This window comes from Theobroma cacao, chromosome 5, assembly GCF_000208745.1.
Source record: "Theobroma cacao cultivar B97-61/B2 chromosome 5, Criollo_cocoa_genome_V2, whole genome shotgun sequence".
NCBI classification, from domain to species: Eukaryota; Viridiplantae; Streptophyta; class Magnoliopsida; order Malvales; family Malvaceae; genus Theobroma; species Theobroma cacao.
This window is the reverse complement of record NC_030854.1, coordinates 35,793,579-35,815,823: the sequence shown is the minus strand read 5'-3', so window position 1 is coordinate 35,815,823 and position 22,245 is coordinate 35,793,579. Positions and strand designations below refer to the sequence as shown.

Genomic DNA, 22,245 nt, shown 5'->3' with positions numbered 1-22,245 from the left:
AATTTACATAAACAAGAAATTAGAGAAAACAATAGCCTGAAAGGGAAAAAAAAAACTATAGAAGACCTATAACTGGTGAGGTGCTAAAGATAGGCCTCTCTTTGCTAGAATTGTCGTGACAAACACTTTTCCTTCGTGGCTTTGCCTCTCCAAGCATTGTAATGATGTCTCTCATGGATGGTCTGTCCTTGGGGAGTTTTGCAGTACAAAGAAGTGCAATCCTGAGGACAAGTTGCATCTCTTCTTGGACATGCTTGCACTGGCCGGCTATGGTCGTATCTAGTACTTCTTCTAATCCTCTGCTTTTCTTAACCTTCATTCGAGTCCACTCAACTATATCGATGGATTCTCCAAAAGAAGGATCTAATGGCATTTTCCCAGTTAGAAGCTCTAGAAGAACTACACCAAAGCTATAGATGTCAGTCTTCTCATCAACCTTCAGAGTGTACCCGTATTCTGTCAGAGGAAACAGTTGACTAACATATTAGAAAATAGTTTCTTGCTATGGCAAAAAATGGAAAGAAAAACCTTTGATCAAAAAAATCATAGATATCAAACAGACCAGGTGCAATATATCCATATGATCCAGCTACTATTGAAACGGTTTCATTCTTATGAATCATCATTCTTGCCAGCCCAAAATCTGCAATTCTGGCCTCAAGATTTGCATCAAGCAGAATGTTGTTAGACTTAATATCCCGGTGGATGACTGGGGGATAGCAGTCGTGGTGGAGATAATTCAGCCCTTGTGCAACACCAACTGCTATGTTATACCTCGAAACCCAGTCAACCAACAGCTTCCCTGCTTGTTTACCGTGCACAGCTGTCCCAAGATTCCCATTCGGCATGTACTCATATACCATCAACACATCGGTTTCATTGTGAACATATCCCAATAACCTTACAATGTTTCTGTGCCTAAGTCTTCCCAGGAGATTCACTTCTCCAAATAGATCATCACTGCTCTCAATGTCGGTCTCTGATCTCCACAGCTTCTTAACTGCCACAACTGCTCGTGGACGATTGACTTCAGCCTTGTAAACTATACCAGTTCCTCCCATGCCAATGATGTTTGATTCCTTTATGCAGGAGAGTATGTCACTACTTGTAAAACTGAGCCTTTGAAATGCAACCAGTCTCCAGGGCCATTCTTTGTTACTCTCTTTGAACTTATCACCGAAGAAGCTGTTATATAAGTACCATTTTTGATATAGCCATCTTCCAGTAAAAAATGCTATGGCAACAGATAATATTACCAAAGCTCCGATGATAAATCCAGTAGCGACGTGTTTGACGTGCATGTTGCTTGGCCGCCGTGGTGTTTGTATGGGACTCTGAGAGCATGGAGGTAGTACGCCACCACAAAGACCAGCATTGCCAGCCAGGTCATTAGGATTAATGGTCATTAACAAACCATTAGATGGGACTGGACCTTCAAGCTTATTGTATGACAAGTTAAGCATTTCCAGGGCCGGTGAGGTTCCAAAATTCTCTGGTATCAAGCCAACCAGAGAATTATTTGACAAGTCAAGCATGGCTAATGTGGGCATTGTTGCAAGTGCTTTTGGGATTTTTTCAGTGAACTGGTTGTTTCTAAGGTTTAGATTGACCAGCTTTTCACAAGAAGCTATACTCTCTGGAATTTCTCCAGAGAAATGGTTGCTTGAGAGATCAAGCACAGATAATGATGGACAGTCTAGAAACTGATCGGGAAATTTCCCTGCCAAGTTGTTGTGGGAGACGATGAATGTTTGGAGATTAGGAAGGGAAATGATGCTGGAAGGGAGGGTTGATTCAAGGTGGTTCCAAGAAACATCGATGAAAGAAAGAGATGTTGACAAAGCTATATCGTCTGGAATTTGGCCTGTGAGATTGTTTTTTGCCAATTCCAGACGTTGAAGTATGGGGAGACTTCCGAAACCAATAGGAATAGTCCCAGAAATCAGATTGTTTTGGACTCGAACACGAACCAGTGACTTACATGTTGAGAGACCTGCTGGGATTGGACCAGAAAAGGAGTTGTTGAAGAGAAGTAGCTTAGTGAGATTCCCTGAATCACATAAACCTGGTGGAATCTCACCAGATAATGAATTTGATGACACATCTAACCACTGTAAGGGTGAGTTTCGTCCAAGATTCATTGGCAGAGAACCTGTCAAAGAATTTTTCCATAGCTCAAGTACCTCTAGTTTGGTCAATTCTCCAAGCTTAATGGGAACTGGACCATTCAACTGATTGCGCATCAAATTCAACAGCTGCAAATTCTTCAACTCTGCTAGCTCTGCTGGTATCTCTCCTGAAATCTGGTTGTCAGAAAGATCCAAGAACACTAGTGAAGTAATGTTGCCAAGCTCCGCTGGAATCCTTCCTGTGAAATTATTTTTATATAAGTAAACTGTAGTTAGTTGTTTTAGCCTACCCAGTGAAGGTGGAATCTGACCACTGAGAGTGCCAACTGCCAAATCAAGGTACTGAAGATTGGTGAGATTGCCAAATTCCTCTGGTATTTCTCCTTCGAACTCATTGTAACCAAGAATGATGGTTTCTAAAGAAGAAAGCTGTCCGAGCTCTCTTGGAAGTTTTCCTGTCAGATTGTTGCCTGAAAGGCCAAGATACTTCAGTTTCTGCAGATTCTTGAAAGAGGTAGGAATCGTACCCTCGAAGAAACTCCCTCTGAGATCTAAGCTTTCAAGTGAAGTTGCATAGCCAAGATCCTCTGGGAGATAGCCTGACAAATTGTTGCTTGATGCATTGACATAAGTCAATCCCGAGGCCATTCCAAGACCTTTTGGGAAGCTGCCGATGAAGTTGTTTTGGCTTACATCAATGCTCTTCAATGAAGTGAGATTGGCAAGCGATTTTGGCAATGATGTATCGAACCCGTTATTGCAGAGATTGAGGACAGAGAGGCTGCGCAAACCTTGAACATGGTCTGATACAATGCCGCTGAGATTCATATTGGAAAGATCAAGTTTCTCTACAAAGCCTCTGGAGTTGCACCAAATTCCTGTCCAGTTACAATGAGCTGATCTGGTTTCAACCACATTGCTTGGCATTTTCCAATCTTTGAGCATATCCGATGCATCAACAAAACTACCTTTCATCAACAGTAAGGTAGATGCTTCATCATTTGGCACTGGCATTATCTTAGCTCCCTTAGCAAAAACAAGGGAGAGACCAATGTAACAGTAGAAGAACAGCAAGTGGGATTTCATTTTGCTTCTCTTCTAAGAGTTTGTTCCTCCTAAAAGTAAAACATTTTTGGCTATGGTGGAACAAAGGAGCTAGAGGGTGACCAAGAAGGTTAATATATAAGAGATCATAAAGAGAATAATTAAAGCTTGTTAGCTAGTAATAATCAATTAGTGAGGGTTTGATTAATTTAATATCAGTTCGTGGGTTCTTGGGATTGACACCAGCTAATTATCTGCAGTTAATGACTGTAAAGCTTTGGACTTATTACAAATCTCCTAGACACTAAAACATGGTGGGAATGTGTTTCCAGTGATTGTTGATTATGATTTCTTCTTAAATTATTTATCATAGTCAACCCAAGTGGGTGATAAACTAGTAATTCTGTCTTTCTTTCCTCTGAAATTCTTTCTTATTTCAAGATGGAAATCTAAAACTCCTCAAACTGCAACACCAAGTAATTTTTGTGTTTGAATGCAAGGAACAAGTTTGATCACCTCACTCTTCTTGTTATATACCTTATAAAATTACTCACTTTACTGTCATATACCAGACAAAAAGATTCATACAAATAGTCATTTAAACCAGCAACCCAACTTACTTTTTCTTTTTCTGACAAATTCTATGACATCTTAATCTTCTGGCAGGGAAATTAAAAGCATAGAACTGATTGAATATTGAAGAAATTATTGTAATTAACTATATACTGTTTGCTGCATGGTATATTTACCTGGTTGAGTTTCTCTCTTTTAGCTGCTTGGCCTCATACCAATGCTATAAAAAAAATGCTCTAGGCAAATCCAACAATCATTATCATCATTATACCATAATTATAACAGTATAATAATCAATCCAAAGGACATAACAAATTCTTTTTCCCTTACAGGCTAGGGAATATTTTTTAACTGAGGTGTCCCATTTGCCAATGGGCTCCTGAAAAGCTATCAACCTTATAACTGATTTCTTTTTGAGATACATGTTGCCAAAACTTGACAAATATTAAGCACATTGAGTCTCTTTTGGTGTATAAGGTGAACTGTTATGAGGAGTTGTCTGATTGACATTGTTGTCGTCTTCTTGTGCACGAACAGACATCTGTATATGTGCAAAATCAAATTTAAAAAGAAAATTTAGAGTTTTTGTTCTTGCATCAAAACATGGCTGATTTAGCAGAAAAGCATCTCTTCATGTTATAGAGTTGATAATTTTCTAAAAAAGAAAAAAAAATGAAGAAAACAATAGACAACTTGGAACTTTCTATGAGAGACAGAGAGAGAAAGAGGAAGGTGGTGGGTCCCAATAGTGAAATGTTCTCCCATTGATGACCTAAACAACCATTGTCTTTGTTCACCAAACACCATTCCTTTCTCAAAGAAAAAAAAAAAATTTATAGCCCATTTTTTGATATGCACATGCACCCATCTGGCTTCTAGCAATCATTATAATTTTTTTAAAACAAAGAAGATAAGAATCCAATATGAAAGGGAAAATTATTAATAATTTGAGTTAATATATGAAAGGGTAATAATGCAAGCCATAAGTGAAGGTGGAGAGGGCTGGAGGCCATGTGCAAAGGGCAGTTTCCTTAATAAAAAAAAATGTACTCAAAATCCCCATTATTTTGTAGGGACATTCTCACATTGGCATGCATGGAAAGTGCTTACATGTTTTTTTTTTTTTATATATCTTTTTGATGAATATTTGTTTACATTTTGATAAACCAATTTGGGCTTCAAAGATTAGGTGCTCCCACATGGCTTTATGCCTCAGCCACCACTTTCCTCAATCATTTCATCATTAGAGGGAAGAAACTGTGGAGGGTATAGTTTATTAAGTAGACTTGGCCTGGATGAGTTTTGGACTATTATAAGCTTGGTGGATGTGGCTCTTGAGGGAGGGATTGGGTTGTTTGGCCAACCTCCCCTTGCAGCATCCTTTGTAGTAGGCCTATTTGGGAAAACATTAGGCCAAGTAATTGGGCTTTGAAAGCAAAGATTTTCTTTATTTTTTATTTGGTCAAATAAGAAAATTAGTATGCTATAATTGTATTTTCTACTTTTACATGAAAATTTCATTTATATGCTTTTACATGACATTTTTCATTTCTTACGTGGCATGCACAACTTGTGAGTCGTGAAATATGCCATGAACTTATGCTATATATTTAAAAGGAGTGAAACACATTACTTGGTAACAGTATTAAATTGATTTATACCATTAATATCATTGATAAGAATATATAACTGTAAACATAATATTATAAAATCCTCTTGAAATTATATATATTTTTTGAATTATTGGAGGTAATTAAATTAGAGTTAAAAAACTTGTAGGAGTTGAGAATAATGTGATAAGTTTTATACATACTTATGTTTTGCTGAGGATTGCAAAATCAGGCCTAGTCTTTCGGTAAAGTATAAGGGCTTTAGGCTCCAAATTGAGAACGTCACATAATTTTATAATAATTATAATATAATTAATTATATTAAAAATATATAAAAATTAAGATAATTAATAAAATATTATTAAGATGATTGTACGAATAAATTAAAAATTGGATTATAATCTCAAAATATGAGTTATATTATTCTTGTTCAAGAAGAATATTGTAATATATTTAACATTTATTTATGTTTTAATTTATATATATATTACTTTGACTTGATATCACACAAATTTAGTCTAAAGATTTTCTTTTATTTGTATGAGCATGATTTGATTAGTGTTAGAATTTATCATTATTTTCTTGTAAACTGCAATTTAACATTTTTAAGAAAAAAAATTTAAATTTAAAATAAGAGCATGTTTGGCTTGGTTTTTTTTTTTTTTTACCTTAAAAGCTATTATAAAACTCTTATGAAAAATAATAGCTTTTTATAATAGCTTTTAAAATTAAGTTAAAATTATTTGGTAAATTTATTTTTTATAAGCCTTTTTTTATAAATAAACTGTTTGGCAAAACAATTCATATAAATTCTAATTTTAGTTAAAATTACCATAAAAAGTATTTAATAAATAACTTTTTATTAATCAAGAATTTCTTTATTTAAAATAAAAAATATTAACTTTATTTTTTTATCTATTTAAAATAAAATTTTGAAAATATAAAAAAAGATTTTTATATATCATAAAGTTTATAATTAATAATATATCATAAAAAAAGATATGAAAGAAAGTAATGAGTCTACTACTAAAATCTTAAGAGAACTCAAAAAAGAAAAAGAGAAGTCTAAGGTGGTAGTAATAATTTAGGAAAATCATGTTTAGCTATTGATGTCCTTACTAATAAAGTTCACCTCCATAAACAATATTATCTCAACAACCATAATCAACAAATATTATCTCAATTTTCATATAATTTATCTCAACAATTATTGATTTATTTGATTAATTATTTCAATCATAATTATCAAATATTATATACATCATAAAGAAGTTAAGAATAAATAACATCATATAATTATCATATCAAATAATAAACTGAGAAATATCAACTAATAAAAAGAGTTTTCAAAGTTTAAAAAAAACGATTGAAAATAAAATGAAAAACAAAATAAAAAGAAAAAAAAACAATACCTGAATGCAGTTTTGAATTTTGGATCTTCTTTTTTCTTAATTTTTGTAAGAACAAAAAAAACCCAAGAATGATAATTTACAAAAGGGAGAGAGAAGACGGAGATCGATAGAGAGAGCGGGAGGAAGTATTTTTTGAGAGAGGATTTTTTTGGAAAAAAATAACTTTCATAATAAGAGAAGATAAAACTCTTAATTGGAATTTTTTTTAAACTCTTTTTTTTTAGATTTTATTATTTAGAAAAAAAGTTATTTTTTTTAAGAGCTTTTCACGAAATCCTATTTGGCCCAACTTTCACTTTTAAGTAGTAAATAAGTTAAAAATAAATTATGCCAAACGGACACTAAGAAATCTGTCTAATATTTATAAATTTGAATTTGATCAATTACTTGTGAATGATTGGGTAGCTCATGGGCTTAACTTACTCAAATCGAGTTTTAGATAAGATTTTTTCAATTAGATTTGTGATATTATTATATTATAAAATTTATTTAAAATTATTAATATATATTTTAAGTATTTTATTTAATAATACATAGATAGATCGATTTTGTCAAATTATGAGTAAAATCCAAAAAACTCTTCAAAACATTTCTAAAAATGTTTTGATCCCTCTTGTTTTAAAACATTTTAAAAAAATTATATCCAATACTATATAAATATTTTATGATATAAATACTTACTTAAAAAAATCAATTCATATTTCCTTCTAAACTTAATAAAATTTAATATTTAACAAAAAAGCAAAAAAACTTCAAATCTAATAAAATTTTAAAATGAGATTTGTGAATATAGTATTTTATCTTAATTTGATACTTAATAAAATTCAATATTTGATAAAAAAATTTAAAACTTTTTTTTTTTAGAAAGCTGAAAAAAATACAAAGAGCTAGCATGGTGGAAACAAGAACCCAAAAACCCTTTTCCAATAGCTATACAACAAGCAGTGTTGAACTAGAAAATCAAAATAAAAAACACAAGCAGAGCTAAAGCCCCAAAAATACTAAACGAAACCCACTGCATGCTGCACCATCAAACCTTTAAACTTTTGATACATATTAATAAAAGCCTGTTTGATTTAATTTTTTTTTAATTTAAAAATTATTATAAAATTTTTATAAAAAATAATAATTTTTAAAATTAAGTTAAATTTGTTTGATAAATTTATTTTTATAAGCTCTTTTTTATAGGTGAACTATTTGGCAAAACAATTTATATAAGTTCTAATTTTTATTAAATTTATCATAGATATTTAATAAATAACTTTTTGTTGATTACAAATTCTTTCATTCACAATGAAAAAAAAATAAATTGTATTTTTTTATTTATTAAAAGTAAATTTTTAAAAATATAAGAAATATTTTTATATAATATAAAATTTATAATTAGTAATAAATCATATAAAAATAAAACGGGATAAAATTTATAATTTGAACCTCCTTCCCCTAGCTTTACTATCAAAAAGGACAGCCTTGCGTAGGATTGCAGCCAAATCTCGTATATTCTCACATCGGACTAAGACTTGAACACTAAGCAGGACGGGGCCCCTAACTTCACTATCAAAAAAGAAAGCCTTGCGTGGGATTGCAGCCAAATCTCGTATATTCTGACATCAGATTAAGACTTGAACACTTAGCAGGACGGGGTTATTAGTTCCGACCCCTCACGGCCTAGTGCAGTTGTGTACATTCATTGTTGCACAACAAACCATTTAGCTAGGATCAATTTGCAAAGCTTTTTAATTTATTTAGTATTGCTTTTAGCTAATCCCTCGCGATCATTTCTTTATCCTCTTCCTTGGCGATATCTCTTCCTCAACTATGTCGTGCCCGTGCCCACCAAAAATGTCACTGGTTTTCCCAATGAGCGATGGCACCCCAGTGGTGACTGAGCTGGTACCTGGTGAGGATTCACTCCCTTATGTTTATCAACTATTGGAGCATGCGGTTGAAAGTGGGGATATGGTTATCGGGCTTGACACAGAATGGTGCATGAAAGAGATCAAACTTGGAGTTTTCAGATCTGAATACAGACCCCGCGTTGGCCTACTGAAGCTGTGCTCAGCATTCGGCTGCGTACTCATTAGGCTTGAAAACTCTGCTTCTGCATCTGACTCTCTAAAACGATTTTTTGCTGTTAAGGATGTTATGTTTGTTGGGATTCGAATGAAAGAAGACCTACAAAACCTGAGGGAGGAATATGGGATAATAATTCGGAACGCGGTCGATCTCAGTGAATTGTCTGCTAAAGTTCTTGGTCAGCCTCAGCTTAGTGCCTACGGTGTAAGGGAATTGGCTAGTAAGGTTCTGTCCATTGACATTCTGCCACCGAGGTCTTTACTGTCAATATGGGCGATTAGGTCTGATAGTTTTCCTAGTCTTGAGCAGGTTGAATCTGCAGCTACTGATGCTTATGCTACATACAAAGTTGGGAGAAGGCTGTTAGGCACTGAGAGTTGATGCTTTCCTGCAAAAGGAATAGATGGGGTAGCCCTTGTTTTCTTGATTTACTTGATCTCATCCTAAGGCCTCGGCATAGTTTTTGACTTAGCTTTATTTGAGGAACACCGCATCCTTCCACCTTTCTCTCTTTTTTTCCTTTTCTTTAATATATGAAAAGGAAATAATGCAAAGGGCAGTTTCCTTAGAAAAAAAAATGTACTCAAAATCCCCATTATTTTGTAGCGACATTCTCACATTGGCATGCATGGAAAGTGCTTAGATGTTTTTTTGTACATCTTTTTGACGAATATTTGTTTACATTTTGATAAACCAATTTGGGGTTCAAAGATTAGGCGCCCCCCACATGGCTTCATGCCTAAGCCATTACTTTCCTCAATCATTTCATCATCAGAGGGAAGATACCGTGAAGGCTATAGTTTATTAAGTAGGCTTGGCCTGAATGAGTTTTGGACTAAGCTAAGCTTTAGTGGAAATGGCCCTTAAGGGAATGGGAAGCACTGAAGCTGACGTTGAGGGAGGGATTGGGTTGTCTGGCCAACCTCGCCTTGTACCAGCCATTGTACTAGGCCTATTTGGGAAAATATTAGGCCAAGTAATTGGGCTTTGAGAGCGGATATTTTTCTTTACTTTTATTTATTTGGTCAAATAAGAAAAAACCAAACAACATTCTGAAGAAGTAGCAAAGCATTACAAAGCACTTATATGCTTGTAGTTAGTAGTATCTAGGGCTATATTTGCCAAGATCATGAACTTTGAAGATCCAAAGCAGGTTTGGGATACCCTAAAGGAAGAGTATCAAGGAAGTGATCGCACCGAAGTAATGTAGGTACTAAATCTCTCTAGACAATTTGAATTGTCAAGAATGAGAGAGGAAGAAAACATACAGGATTACACTGATAAGTTGTTGAGGCTTGTGACTTACGTTAGAATGTTGGAAGAAAAGGTGTCTGAGAAGAAAATAGTCAATAAAATACTAGTCAGTATTCCAGAGAGGTTTGAGGCTAAAATCTCCTCTATGGAAGATTGAAAAGATCTGACCAAGATCTCTGCAAATAAGCTAATTAGAAGCAGAGAAGAGCCTTTAAAAGTGATAGTCTTGTAGAAAATGCTTTGGTTGCCAAAACCAAAGGCTTGAGGGCTAAGGGTGAGAGCTTTAAAAAGTATAAAGGGAGTAAAAGTAGTGATGATAAGTCAGGAAAATCAAAGGATAAGTATCCTCCATGTCCACACTGTAAAAAGTGTAATCATACTCCTAAATATTGCTGGTACAGGACTAATGCAAGATGTAGACCCTGTGATCAGATTGGTCATGTTGAAAAGGTCTGCAAGAATAAAAAGAAAAGTGAGGAGAACAAGGCTGTAGTGGCTGAGCAGACAAAAGAAGCTGATGAGGTGTTGCTCATGGCCAAATTGAGGAATGACTCTGGTAAAGACAGTGTATGGTTGCTGGATAGTGGTTGTTATAATCATCTCATAGCATATGAAAAGTTGTTTCTTGATATTGACAAGAGTTTTACAGCTCAAATCAAGATTGGAAATGGTTTATATTTGAAGATAGCTGGTAAAGGGACAATTTTCTTTTCTCTTTAGTGGGTTCTTGTGGCCCTAAACGTAGGTGGGATAACTAACACTAAAAAACTAAGATGGTTCAGTAGCTTGTTCAATGCATGCTTCTTTTTGTTTATTCATGTATTATTTTTGTGATATGTTGAAAACCTCTGTTGATGAATAAGGAATAAATGCGTTTCCAAAAAAGAGTTTGTTTAGAATTTTTTTTTGAAGTTTAAAGGTAATATCTGCGTTAGTTACAGGGTTATGAAATTAGGTCGCAAGGCTACCAGAAAGCATCTGAAGGATGTGCTTGTAAACAACATTGCCCGATGCTGGTTTGAAATTTGATTCTTTAATAGTGTCAAAATTTCTGAGGATGTTTCTTCCAATATTTTTTATACAGATGTAATTACTACGTCCCTAGTTGCTATCAGATTTTCTGAAGAAGAGGTGAACATGATTAAGAGGTAGAAGGCGATTTGAGTCTAAAACTTTGTCAGACCAAGAGAAGATGGAAGACCAACCCTTACGCTTCCAAGGTCGAGAAACTCCAATAAACCTTCAACCCTCAAAACTGTCTGCAGGTTCCAACAAATGTGGTGTGTTTAAGGAATATAATCTTTGCATTTGTTTCTTCTTGATCACAAAAGTTTACGAGATACAAAATTAACTGTGTTACTAGTTAATATAATGGCAGACAATAAGAACCACTGATTTCAATCTGAACCTCTTTCCCTAACTTCACTATCACAAAGGAAAGCCTTGCGTGGAATTGCAGCCAAATCTCGTATATTCTTCCATCAGATTAAGCCTTGAAACACAAAGCAGAACGGAGTTATTAGTTCCCACCGCTCACGGCCTGGTGCAATTGTGGACATTCATTGTTGCATAAGAAACCATTTAATTAGAATCAACGTGGCAAGCTTTTTAATTTATTTAGTATTGCTTTTAGCTAATCCCTCTTGATCATTTCTTTATCCGCTTCCTTGGTGATATCTCTTTCTCAACTATGTCGTGCCCACCAAAAATGTCACTGGTTTTACCAATGAGCGATGGCACCCCATTGGTGACTGAGCTGGTACCTGGTGAGGATTCACACCTTTATATTTATCAACTATTGGAGTATGCGGTTGAAAGTGGGGATATGGTTATCGGGCTTGACACAGAATGGTGCATGAAAGAGATCAAACTTGGAGTTTTCAGAACTGAATACAGACCCTGCGTTGGCCTACTGAAGCTGCGCTCAGCATTTGGTTGTGTGCTTATTAGGCTTGAAAACTCTGCTTCTGCTTCTGACTCTCTAAAACGATTTTTTGCTGTTAAAGATATCATGTTTGTTGGGGTTCGAATGAAAGAAGACCTTCAGAACCTGAGAGAGGAATATGGGATAATAATTCGGAACGCGGTGGATCTCAGTGATGTGTCTGCTAAAGTTCTTGGTCAGCCTGAGCTTAGTGCCTACGGCGGAAGGGAATTGGCTAGTAAAGTTCTGTCCATTGAGATTCTGCCAAGGTCTTTACTGTCGATATGGACGATTAGGTCTGATAGTTTTCCTAGTCTTGAGCAGGTTGAGTCTGCAGCTACTGATGCTTATGCTACATACAAAGTTGGGAGAAGGCTATCGAGCAGTGGAGTTGATGCTTTCCTGCTTCCTCTGCAAAAGGAATAGATGGGGTAGCCCTTGTTTTCTTGATTTACTTGATCTCCTCCTTGTTTTATTTGTGAAAACCGCATCCTTCTACCTCTCGCTCCTTTTCTTTTCTTTACTTTATTTAGTAGGAAAATAAATGAAGAACACGCTAGGCTTAGGGTGATATCAAGCTCACCTTGGCGCATGCTAGGGCAGAGGCTTGGCAGATGAAGGTCTGAGGGTGCCATTTAAGCTGAGGTACCTTGGCATGTCACGGTCTAATTCTGTTGGCAACAGGTTCTCACTGGAGGAGCAGATATACTGATCCTGTGATGCTTTGCTGCGCACAAGATTGAGAAGAAGTTAGAAAAAGTACCATGTAATTAAGAGAATAAAGATTTTAAATAACCTTTTCTATTGTAAAAATTTGGGGTTAAAGGGTGATTATCTGAGAGAATTTTGGTCCTCTTTTTTCATCATAAACTTTATTTCCTCTTTCTGTTTGGAATCAGATTTGAGATTTCTAGTTAAAGCAGAAGGTGCTTTTAACATTTGCAATTTGTATATTGGAAGATGATCCCAAAATCTCTTACATAATGATTATTCTTGAGTGACTAACCTGAATTTTGCGTACTATTATTAGCCCTTTCATGTTGAGAATATATACCCAACTCAATAAAATCATGCCCCCTACTGTCATAACTCAATCTTATTTTAGCACAATGTTGCATTCATGAAACAAATGCAGAAAATCTTGTTATTAATTTTGTCAGAGGTTAAGAATTTTAGTCACTTTGTCAAAGGCAAAATTTCTTTTTAGAAGCATGTATAATTTGCATTTTCTTTTTCCTTAAACTACATTTTGATTGTCAGTTGTTCTTTGAGCGAAACTACAACTGATGCTTATACTGCATGCAAGATTGGGAAGAAGTTACTAGGAGTTTAAGTTTGAGATTTGTATAGAATTCTAGAGTTAATGGCATTAAGGATGCACGGTTGTCTGATAGATATGGCTTCTGTATCCAATTCTTATTAAAAGGGCTAGTCATCATTTTCTATTTTCCCTTCAAACCAGCTTTCCCTTCAACCCAGTTTCTTTTAAAAGCCAATAAAAATGTTGAAAAAAAAAATTCAAGGTGATTTAGAGAAATTTGAATGAATGAATTAATTCTGTTGGGTCTTGGTTGATAGCGTTACAAATCAACCACTTTTACTCACTTTATTCTTTTCAATAACTCAAAAGCCAGGCTACAGCAGGTTTTTTAGCTGAATCGACTTGACACTTTTGCCACATTAATTTCCTTGCCGGTTGAGTTAAGAATACCAGGGAGATTGCTGAGTTTTGGTTGATAATGTTTCAAACCAAATTTGAACCGTGTTCTCTGTTTAAGGCTTGTTTTTGTATTTTTTTAAGATCATGTGGCACCGTAAAATCATTGGTCAAGTATGAATGTATGATGTCCCTATAGAGAAGTTTCCTTGACATTTCCTTCACCTAACGACAATGTTGACCCACCACGGATGAGCGAGGTGTTACATAGAAAATTTATTCTTCCCCCGCCGCCTAGCGCACTCACTTTTGGAAAGTTTAATCAGTGTTCAGACCTTGAGAAGATCCCATCCGTTGGTGGATATCTATCTCTATGAGTTCCAATCTAACGTCATGATTTTACAACATTGTTTTCTTCTCTTTTTAAAAGCAAAACATTGTGGAAAAAAACAATCCCAATTACTTGAAAATCTTCCATCTTTAAATATTGTTGATGGCTCCGGTATACTATTTCCATTGTGTTCTATAGAAAAAGAAAAGAAAAAGATTATATATGAAGATAAAGTATGGACGGAACTAAAGTTGTTGTCTGAAGCAATAAATTAGAGAAGAAATTTTAAAGAAGAACAAAAATTATTCTGATAAAGGCACACTTTATTCAAATTAAACATCCCTATTTATACACGAAAAAAATAATTACATGCATAACACTTGTCAAGACATGAATTTAAGTATTAAGGCATGAATTACAAGTGTTTAAAAAAAAATAAAAATAATTTATTACAAATAACTGCATGTCTTTATTTAAATAATCAGTAACTGCACATACACGGACACCGAGTCATGCAAGTATTATTCTTAACGATATATGTATTGTAATAATTGGGTATAGAAGCAGTGGATCTCTTCTCTCCACTACTTTTTCCTCTCCCTTCCAAATTACCCACTGAGTTTTTAGAGTTGACTTCATCGCTTCTGGTTTCTCTACTTTCAAGTATCCTATGGCCGAAGCTATTGTTTCCGTGATCTTACCGGAGCTGGCCGCAATAGCAATTCAAAATGCACGGGAAGAGTGGAGACTGGTGACGGGCGTCGATAAAGAAGTCGAAAGGCTTAAAAGCAATCTCAAGGCGATCCAGTGCGAGCTTGAAGATGGGGAGGAAAAACAATTCGTCAACAAACGTGTCCAATATTGGTTAGATAGGTTCAAACAAGTTTCTTACGACATTGAAGACGTATTGGACGACTGGAAGACTGCACTCCACAAGTTGCAAACAGATGGAGTTGAAACCTCTTCTGTTAAAAGGAGGAAGGTATGGCCCTTATCTTCGTACTTTTCCTTTGGCACACAAGTTGCTAGGCGTCATGACATCGCTACAAGAATAAAAGAAATCAATGAAGAGTTAGACGAGATTGCTAAAGACAGAGTTAGGATTGAATTGATAAAAAGTGAAATTAAGCAACCTAATCGGTCCGAAAGCACTTCTTTTGTGGATGTGTCACAGATAGTTGGTCGAGATAGAGTCAAAGAAGACATAATAAGTACATTGCTCTTTGGAACTAGTGAAGAAGGGAGTTGCAAGAATATTCGTACCATCACTATAGTAGGGATGGGAGGAATGGGAAAAACAGCTCTTGCCCAATTAATTTATAATGATCATAGAATTCAGTCTCATTTTGAAAACAAAATTTGGGTGTGTGTCTCAGACCCCTTTGATCAAACACAAATTGCTAGAGCAATTCTTGGAGGCCTCCACCCTGGTTCAACGAACCTTCAAAATCCAGTTTCACTGGAAATTCTTTTAAAAGACATTCGTGAAAGGATTAAAGGAAAGAAATTCTTTCTTGTTTTAGATGATGTGTGGACGGATCGTGATCAAGATTGGGAGCCGTTTAAAGCTACTTTTCAGTATGGCATGTCGGGAAGTTGGATTTTAGCAACTACTCGAAAGGAATCAGTTGCAAAGCAAATGGACTTGTCTCATGTCTTTCGTCTGGAACAATTATCTGAGGAGGTTTGTTGGTCGATGATTGCTCAAATAGCATTTACCGAAGGAAACAGGGATAGGCGTAAATATTTTGAGGATATTGGAAGGAAAATTGCAAAAAAGTGTAAAGGTTTGCCGCTTGCTGCAAAAACTTTAGGATGTCTCCTGCGAGATAAAGTACGAAGAGAAGAGTGGCAAAATATTTTGAATAGTGAGATATGGAAATCAAATTTCGCACAAGATATCTTTTCACCTTTACTATTGAGTTATTATGATTTGCCCCCAACGATAAGACGATGCTTATTGTACTGTGCATTCTTTCCCAAGGACTATGTAATTCGTAAAGATGAATTGATCCAGCATTGGACGGCGCAAGGTTATTTGAACTCTGATGTCAATTTTGGGAGAGAATTACAAGGTGAAGATTACTTTACATGCTTAGCAGCTCGTTCTTTTTACCAAGATTTTAAAAAAGAAGTTGATGGCAGCATTCTATCCTGTAAGATGCATGACATGATACATGACTTTGTCCGATTTTTGACAAAATACGAGTTTGCCATAGAGGAGGATGTAGATTTGACATTGGACTTATCATCCAAAAAACCTCGTCATTTGAGGTTGGTTGCAGGCCGGAAAGGTTTTCCCATGTCCATTAACGGCGCTGAAAAATTGCGAAGCCTAGTAGCAGTTTCTCGAGACATTAATGGTGCAACTAATGAAGCCTTGCAGAACTTGTTTAGTGAATCCAACCGTCTGAGATTATTGGAGCTTGACTTGCTTTATCTAGGCGCGAAAGGAATTTGCTGTGAAATGGGGAAGTTGATTCACTTGAGGTACCTTAGGTTGAATGGTTGCTATAATATAGAATATTTACCTGAAGCAGTGTGTGAATTGCGTAACTTACAATCCTTGATTATTCGGCACTGCTTTCGTCTTAAGAAATTGCCAATTGGAATCGGGAATTTGATTAACTTGAGGTATCTTTCTATTGAGTGCTGTTATGGTCTGACTTACTACCCAAAAGGGATCGGTAAATTAACTTCTCTCATGAGCTTAAATAGAATCATAGTGAGAGCAGATCGTAATGATGCTGAAGATCTCAGCATTGGAGATCTACAACACTTGGACCTCCTTGCTGGAAATATTAAAGTTGAACTGGAAGGAGATGCAATAGATGGGGATGAGGCTAAGAGAGCCAAGCTTCACAACAAGATACATCTCAAGCAAATGTATGTAAGGATCTCTCCGGGTATAAAGGAAGACGAGGTAGTCCAAGCCTTAAACCCACCATCCAACTTGTCTATAGTAATCGTTGACAGCAAGCTGGATCTGGAAGAAATGGCCATGGTAGTTTTTGCCGCTTCTCTCGCGGAAGCTCGGGGCTTTAAACTCTAATCTCGGGTGAGGAAAGCATTTATATATAATATAGACTATGAAAAATTTGAGAAAAAAATAAAGATTTTGCTCGGCACTAGTATACAAGTTTCTAGCTAGGATTTTCCAATATGTGTCGTAACGTGCAGGTCCGGGAACCCGACCGCCAGACGCAAACGTGAAAAACTCACTAAAAAAAAAATTAAATTAGGAGTCGCTACCAATCTTTTTTTTTTTACTAGGTGCGATTGGCCACCTATTGACTCGATTCTAATCGATGAAGACTTAAATTAATTTTAAGCCCACCGAAAAGAACCCTAAACCGGTCTACGATTTTCTAGATCTAGGTTCGGGAGTACGGTTACGCCCGAGAAAGGATTAGTACCCCTCGGACGTCCGTTCCATGAACGGTATCATTTTTAGATTATCCTATTGGGCTTTAATTTTTAATTTCATTACATTTTCTGAATTATTATTCTTTTATTTTTATCTCCTATTTAACATAAAATGGAATGTAAATGGGTGGCGAGATTAAATGCATGGCGTGAGATAAAAATGCCGGACATATAACCTTCTATCGAGGATATTTTTCCGAATCCGCCCATCATACTGGTGGGACTCGGGATATTCTCTCACCTAGGGAATTATCCGAGAAACTCGCCTTCGCAAATTCGACGAATAATTCCTGTCATCGGGGTCATCGTCCGTTTTCTTTTTAAAATAATATTTTTGTGCATAATGAACCTAATTCGGGTAAAAACCTTTTATTAAAGATGGTTCTCGAGCCCTCCCATCATACTGGTAGGATCCGAGGACATTTTTTCACCTAAGGAACTTTTCGAGAAATACCCGCCTTCGCAGGATCCCCGGAAGATTTCGTCATCGGGGCTTAAACTCGAAAACAGAAATATTTATATGCAATGATATGTATGATGCAATACATATATGCTATGCTAATGCAATTATCTATATTTTTTGTTATTATTAATTATTTTTATTTTATTATATATTTTATTATCATATTTCCTATTCTTATTTCTTATTATTATTATTATTTTTATCTTTATCTTTACATTTTTTGTTCTAAGTTTTTATGTTTTTCACTTATAGTTAGACAAATTGTTTATAATTCTATATTATTTTAGTGAACAAAACTTTTATATTATTTTTTATATACTATTTTTTATTTTTATATATTTTTACTTTTTTATTATTATTATATTTTTCATAAAGCAATCCTTTATTCAAACCTAATGCCTAAGATCTTATTTCATACATATATATTTATTATTTTTTTTATAGTTTATGCCACTTAATACTCAATGCTTAATTTTAAATTTATTATTATTTTTTTACTATGATTTATTTAATTTTTATTTATTTAATGTCATGTATAATGTATTTTCACAAATTAATTATTTATTATATGTCTGAATTGTTATTATTTTATCATTTATTATTTATTATTATTTATCAAGTAATTTTTTTTTGTATAATCAAACTCTTTATTTATTAAGAATTTCGGAATCTTGAAATAGAGGCCCTCCTATCGTACTGGTGGAGCCTTGATTCGGATTCCGAACCTAAGGAATATAAGCCCGAGATTGCGACTTCTCGCATCCCGACCGATCATCCTATCATCGGTATCAAATTGAGCAGTTATCTTATTTATATTAAATAGTTCTTTATCTTATCCTATTTTTATTCTCTCTCCATTTATATAGAACTACATTTTTCACCTAATTTGATTTTTCCATATTTTGTTTCATCGTATTTTAATTCTAGTTCTTCCTAATTTATTTTCACTCTTATTATCTCTACATAAATTTTCATGACTATGTATCTCGTAAATATGTTCCACATTTCATCTTTTCCCACATTTATATATATTTTTTAAACAAACAATCTGCTAAATATCGTATGTATTTTAACTAAATTAATGCTCTAATGAAACTAATTAGCTTTTTTTTTTATATAAATTTTAAGTCAAACTTAGCACCACAAAATCAGGGCAATATATCTATAATAATAATAAAAAATGAAGAATTTACCTTGCTAGGAACAGCCACTCCCTCCAACACCGAGACGATGTCGCTTTGTAGTCGAAAGGGGGTTTTGGGTAAGTCAAAACGGTGCCATTTTTAACCTTTGGAACCTCCCTTCTTCTTCACTTTTCCTCTATTTTCTCTCTCTAATGGCCGGCTACTCAATCTCTCTAAACTTCTTTTTTTTTTTGCTCTCTCTTACCCAAGATCTCCCTCTCTTCACTTACCATTCCTCTCCTTTCCGCCCTCTCACCCGATCTTCACTATCGCTAGCACTGCACCGTTACTAGATCTGGTGCCGCGGCTCCGCCTCTCTCTCTCTATCTCCTCTTTCTTCTCGTCGACTACCCAGATCGGGCTCTCCCCCTTTTTCGTCGGCTCCAACCAAACTTCGGCCTACCGGCGGTGTAAAAGCCCAAAGCTTTCTTACTTTGACCGGCGGCAATAAAATCGGACCCAAAAAAGAACCTTAACTCTCACTCTCTCTCTACTGCCGACGCCTCTATCTCCTACCGGCGCTGGCTTCCTCCTTCTCCTCTCTCACCCAAAAGCCCAAGATTTCTCCAAACAGTAGCATGAAATTCCCCTAAATCTCTCTAAAAAAACAAACCCAAAAAAAAAAAAAAATTCCCAAAAAGAGACACAGCCGCCTGCTTTATCTCATTGTGATTTTTCTATTCCTTTTTTATTTTTCTGATTCTTTCTAGTATATTTCTTTTGATGGTGGATTGTGGTTTTTGGCTGCTAGAGTCTAAGGTTTTTTTGTTGTTTGTTTTTTTGGTTTTCATTTGTTGCCAAGATCCTCCTCCCGGATGCTACAGTGCCCCCTCCCCTTTATACCCGATTCCTGGGCTCTGGAGGGGGCATGCTCCACTGCCTTGTCCTTGGGCATTAGGGGCACGCTCCACTACCCTGCCAGACACAAATTTTTCGCGTCTGGCAGGGTGAGGGAGGCGCCGCACCCTGCCAGTCGTACCTCTCTCCCTTCTTTTTTCATTTTTCATTTTTTTTTAAAATTATTTTTATTATATGTATATATATATTTTTGATTCATTTTTGTGTTTATAATTTTAGTGTCTACAATATGATGAGCTCCAGAACGAACACTTTGAGCAAAATCTCTCAAATATGTCCTTACTTAACACTTTCTTCAAAGCACAAAAAAAAAAAATTATGTTTATTTGTATTGATATGCTGTTGACTTGCCAACTTTTGCAGGAAGTAGTGAGGAGACTAGTTGTTGAAGGAAGTAAGAAAACAGGTACATTTAAAGGTCTTGCTTTTATGGTGTCCTCCATGAATTTAAGTTTACTAGTATTTCATAACTCCATTTCATGATAGTAAGCCCAAATCTTTTGTAGGGATGTCAACACAGAGATGACCTTAGTGGTGAAAGAAATTAAGGAACTGTTCCTGATGGCAAGAAGAAAAAAGATATTGAATTCTGTATGTATATATAAAAATATTTCTGTGTAAGATGTTTAATTTCTATTTGAATTTACTTATGAACGTTTTATATAAATTTCGAAGTGTATTCATTTTTCTTCATGATGTGATTTTAAAATTATTAAATTTTATTGTTTGGACTCATTAATATTTGAGATGAAGGAAGATTGATGCCATTGCCTGTGGTGTGTTAAATATTATGGTATTTTAAAAATATTAATGTTTGGTTGAATGTTCTTACTAAATCCTTTTTCCTCTCTAGCTACTCTACTTTTGAGGCCTTTTATGAAGTACAAGCTGCTGGGTCTTGGGATAAGAGAATTCCCATGGATACTCCTCATCTTTTTCCCTATATATTCCACAATTCTTGTTTTGCAGTCTATTTGTTGTTCACAGAAATTGCAAGATCATTGCCTATATGAAATTTAGAGTTTCTTGGTTTATGCCCCCACATCGCCACTTCTCCCAATCATTTCATCATGAGGGGGAAGATACCGTGAAGGATATAGTTTATTAAGTAGGCTCGGCCTGGATGAGTTTTGGACTAAGCTAAGCTTTGTGGATATGGTCCCTGAGGTAATGTGAAGCTGAACTTGAGGGAGGGATTGGGTTGTGTGGCCAACCTCCCCTTGCACCAGCCTTTGTGTAAGGCCTATTTGGGAAAATATTAGGCCAAGTAATTGGGCTTTGAGAGCAAATATTTTTCTTTACTTTTTTTTATTTGGTCAAATAAGAAAATTAGTAAGCAAATCTTGTATTTTCTTCTTTTACATGAAAATTTCATTTATATGCTTTTATGATTGACATTTGGACGATTAGGTCTGACAGTTTTCCTAGTCTTGAGCTGGTTGAGCCTGCAGCTACTGATGCTTATGCTACATACAAAGTTGGGAGAAGGCTATTGGGCAGTGGAGTTGATGCTTGCCTGCTTTCTCTGCAAAAGGAATTGGTGGGGTAGCCCTTGTTTTCTTGATTTACTTGATCTCTTCCTTGCTTTATTTGTGAAAACCGCAACCTCCTACCTCTCGCTCGTTCTTTCTTTTCTTTACTTTATTTAGTTGGAAAATAAATAAAGAGCATGCAAGGCTTAGTGTGACATCAAGCTCGCCTTGGCGCATGTAAGGGCAGAGGCTTGGCATATGAAGGTCTGAGGGGCCACTTAAGCTGAGGTCCCCTGGCATGTCATGGTCTAATTTTGTTGGCAACAGGGTCTCACTGGAGGAGCGGATATATTGATCCTGTAATGCTTATGCTGCACACAAGATTGTGAAGAAGTTAGAAAAAGTACCATGTAATTAAGAGAATATAGATTTTAAATAATCTTTTCTATTGTGAAAATTTGGGGTTAAAGGGTGATTATCTGAGAGAATTTTGGTCCTTCTTTTTCATCATAAACTTCATTTCCTCTTTCTGTTTGGAATCAGATTTGAGATTTCTAGTTAATGCAAAAGGTGCATTAACATTTGCAATTTGTATATTGTAAGATGATCCCAAAATCTCTTACATAATGATTACTCTGGAGTTACTAACATGAATTTTGAGTACTATTATTGGCCCTTTCATGTTGAGAATATATACCCAACTCAATAAAATCATGCCCCCTACTGTTATAACTCGATCTTATTTTAGCACGATGTTGCATTCATAAAACAAATGCAGAAAATCTTGTTATCAATTTTGTCAGAGGTAAAGATATTTAGTCATTTTGTCAAG

The 22,245-nt window shown here is 35.2% G+C and overlaps 4 protein-coding genes across 4 annotated transcripts; 3 read left to right on the top strand and 1 right to left on the bottom strand.

Annotated features, from left to right (window-relative positions):
- Nucleotides 44-3,498, bottom strand: LOC18600034 (leucine-rich repeat receptor-like protein kinase PXL1). The gene is made up of 2 exons (XM_007030275.2): nt 563-3,498; nt 44-456 (listed from the first exon to the last, which is right to left on the bottom strand). Exons 1-2 carry the CDS (start codon nt 3,213-3,215, stop codon nt 56-58), a joined length of 3,054 nt encoding a protein of 1,017 aa, XP_007030337.2. The 5' UTR covers nt 3,216-3,498; the 3' UTR covers nt 44-55.
- Nucleotides 8,417-9,851, top strand: LOC18600033 (uncharacterized protein At5g06450). The gene has a single exon (XM_007030274.2). The coding sequence runs from the start codon at nt 8,587-8,589 to the stop codon at nt 9,223-9,225; it is 639 nt and encodes a 212-aa protein (XP_007030336.2). The 5' UTR covers nt 8,417-8,586; the 3' UTR covers nt 9,226-9,851.
- Nucleotides 11,789-12,448, top strand: LOC18600032 (uncharacterized protein At5g06450). Its single transcript, XM_018121071.1, has one exon. The coding sequence runs from the start codon at nt 11,789-11,791 to the stop codon at nt 12,446-12,448; it is 660 nt and encodes a 219-aa protein (XP_017976560.1).
- Nucleotides 14,557-17,062, top strand: LOC108660463 (putative disease resistance protein RGA1). Its single transcript, XM_018121070.1, has one exon. The coding sequence runs from the start codon at nt 14,681-14,683 to the stop codon at nt 17,060-17,062; it is 2,382 nt and encodes a 793-aa protein (XP_017976559.1). The 5' UTR covers nt 14,557-14,680.

Excerpts from the sequence above, each read along its gene's own strand:
- LOC18600034 (XM_007030275.2), bottom strand. The coding sequence starts at position 3,215 with ATGAAATCCCACTTGCTGTTCTTCTACTGTTACATTGGTCTCTCCCTT. Across the intron at positions 457-562 it reads ATATGGATATATTGCACCTG|AATACGGGTACACTCTGAAG; the intron begins GTCTGTTTGATA and ends TTCCTCTGACAG.
- LOC18600033 (XM_007030274.2), top strand. The coding sequence starts at position 8,587 with ATGTCGTGCCCGTGCCCACCAAAAATGTCACTGGTTTTCCCAATGAGC.
- LOC18600032 (XM_018121071.1), top strand. The coding sequence starts at position 11,789 with ATGTCGTGCCCACCAAAAATGTCACTGGTTTTACCAATGAGCGATGGC.
- LOC108660463 (XM_018121070.1), top strand. The coding sequence starts at position 14,681 with ATGGCCGAAGCTATTGTTTCCGTGATCTTACCGGAGCTGGCCGCAATA.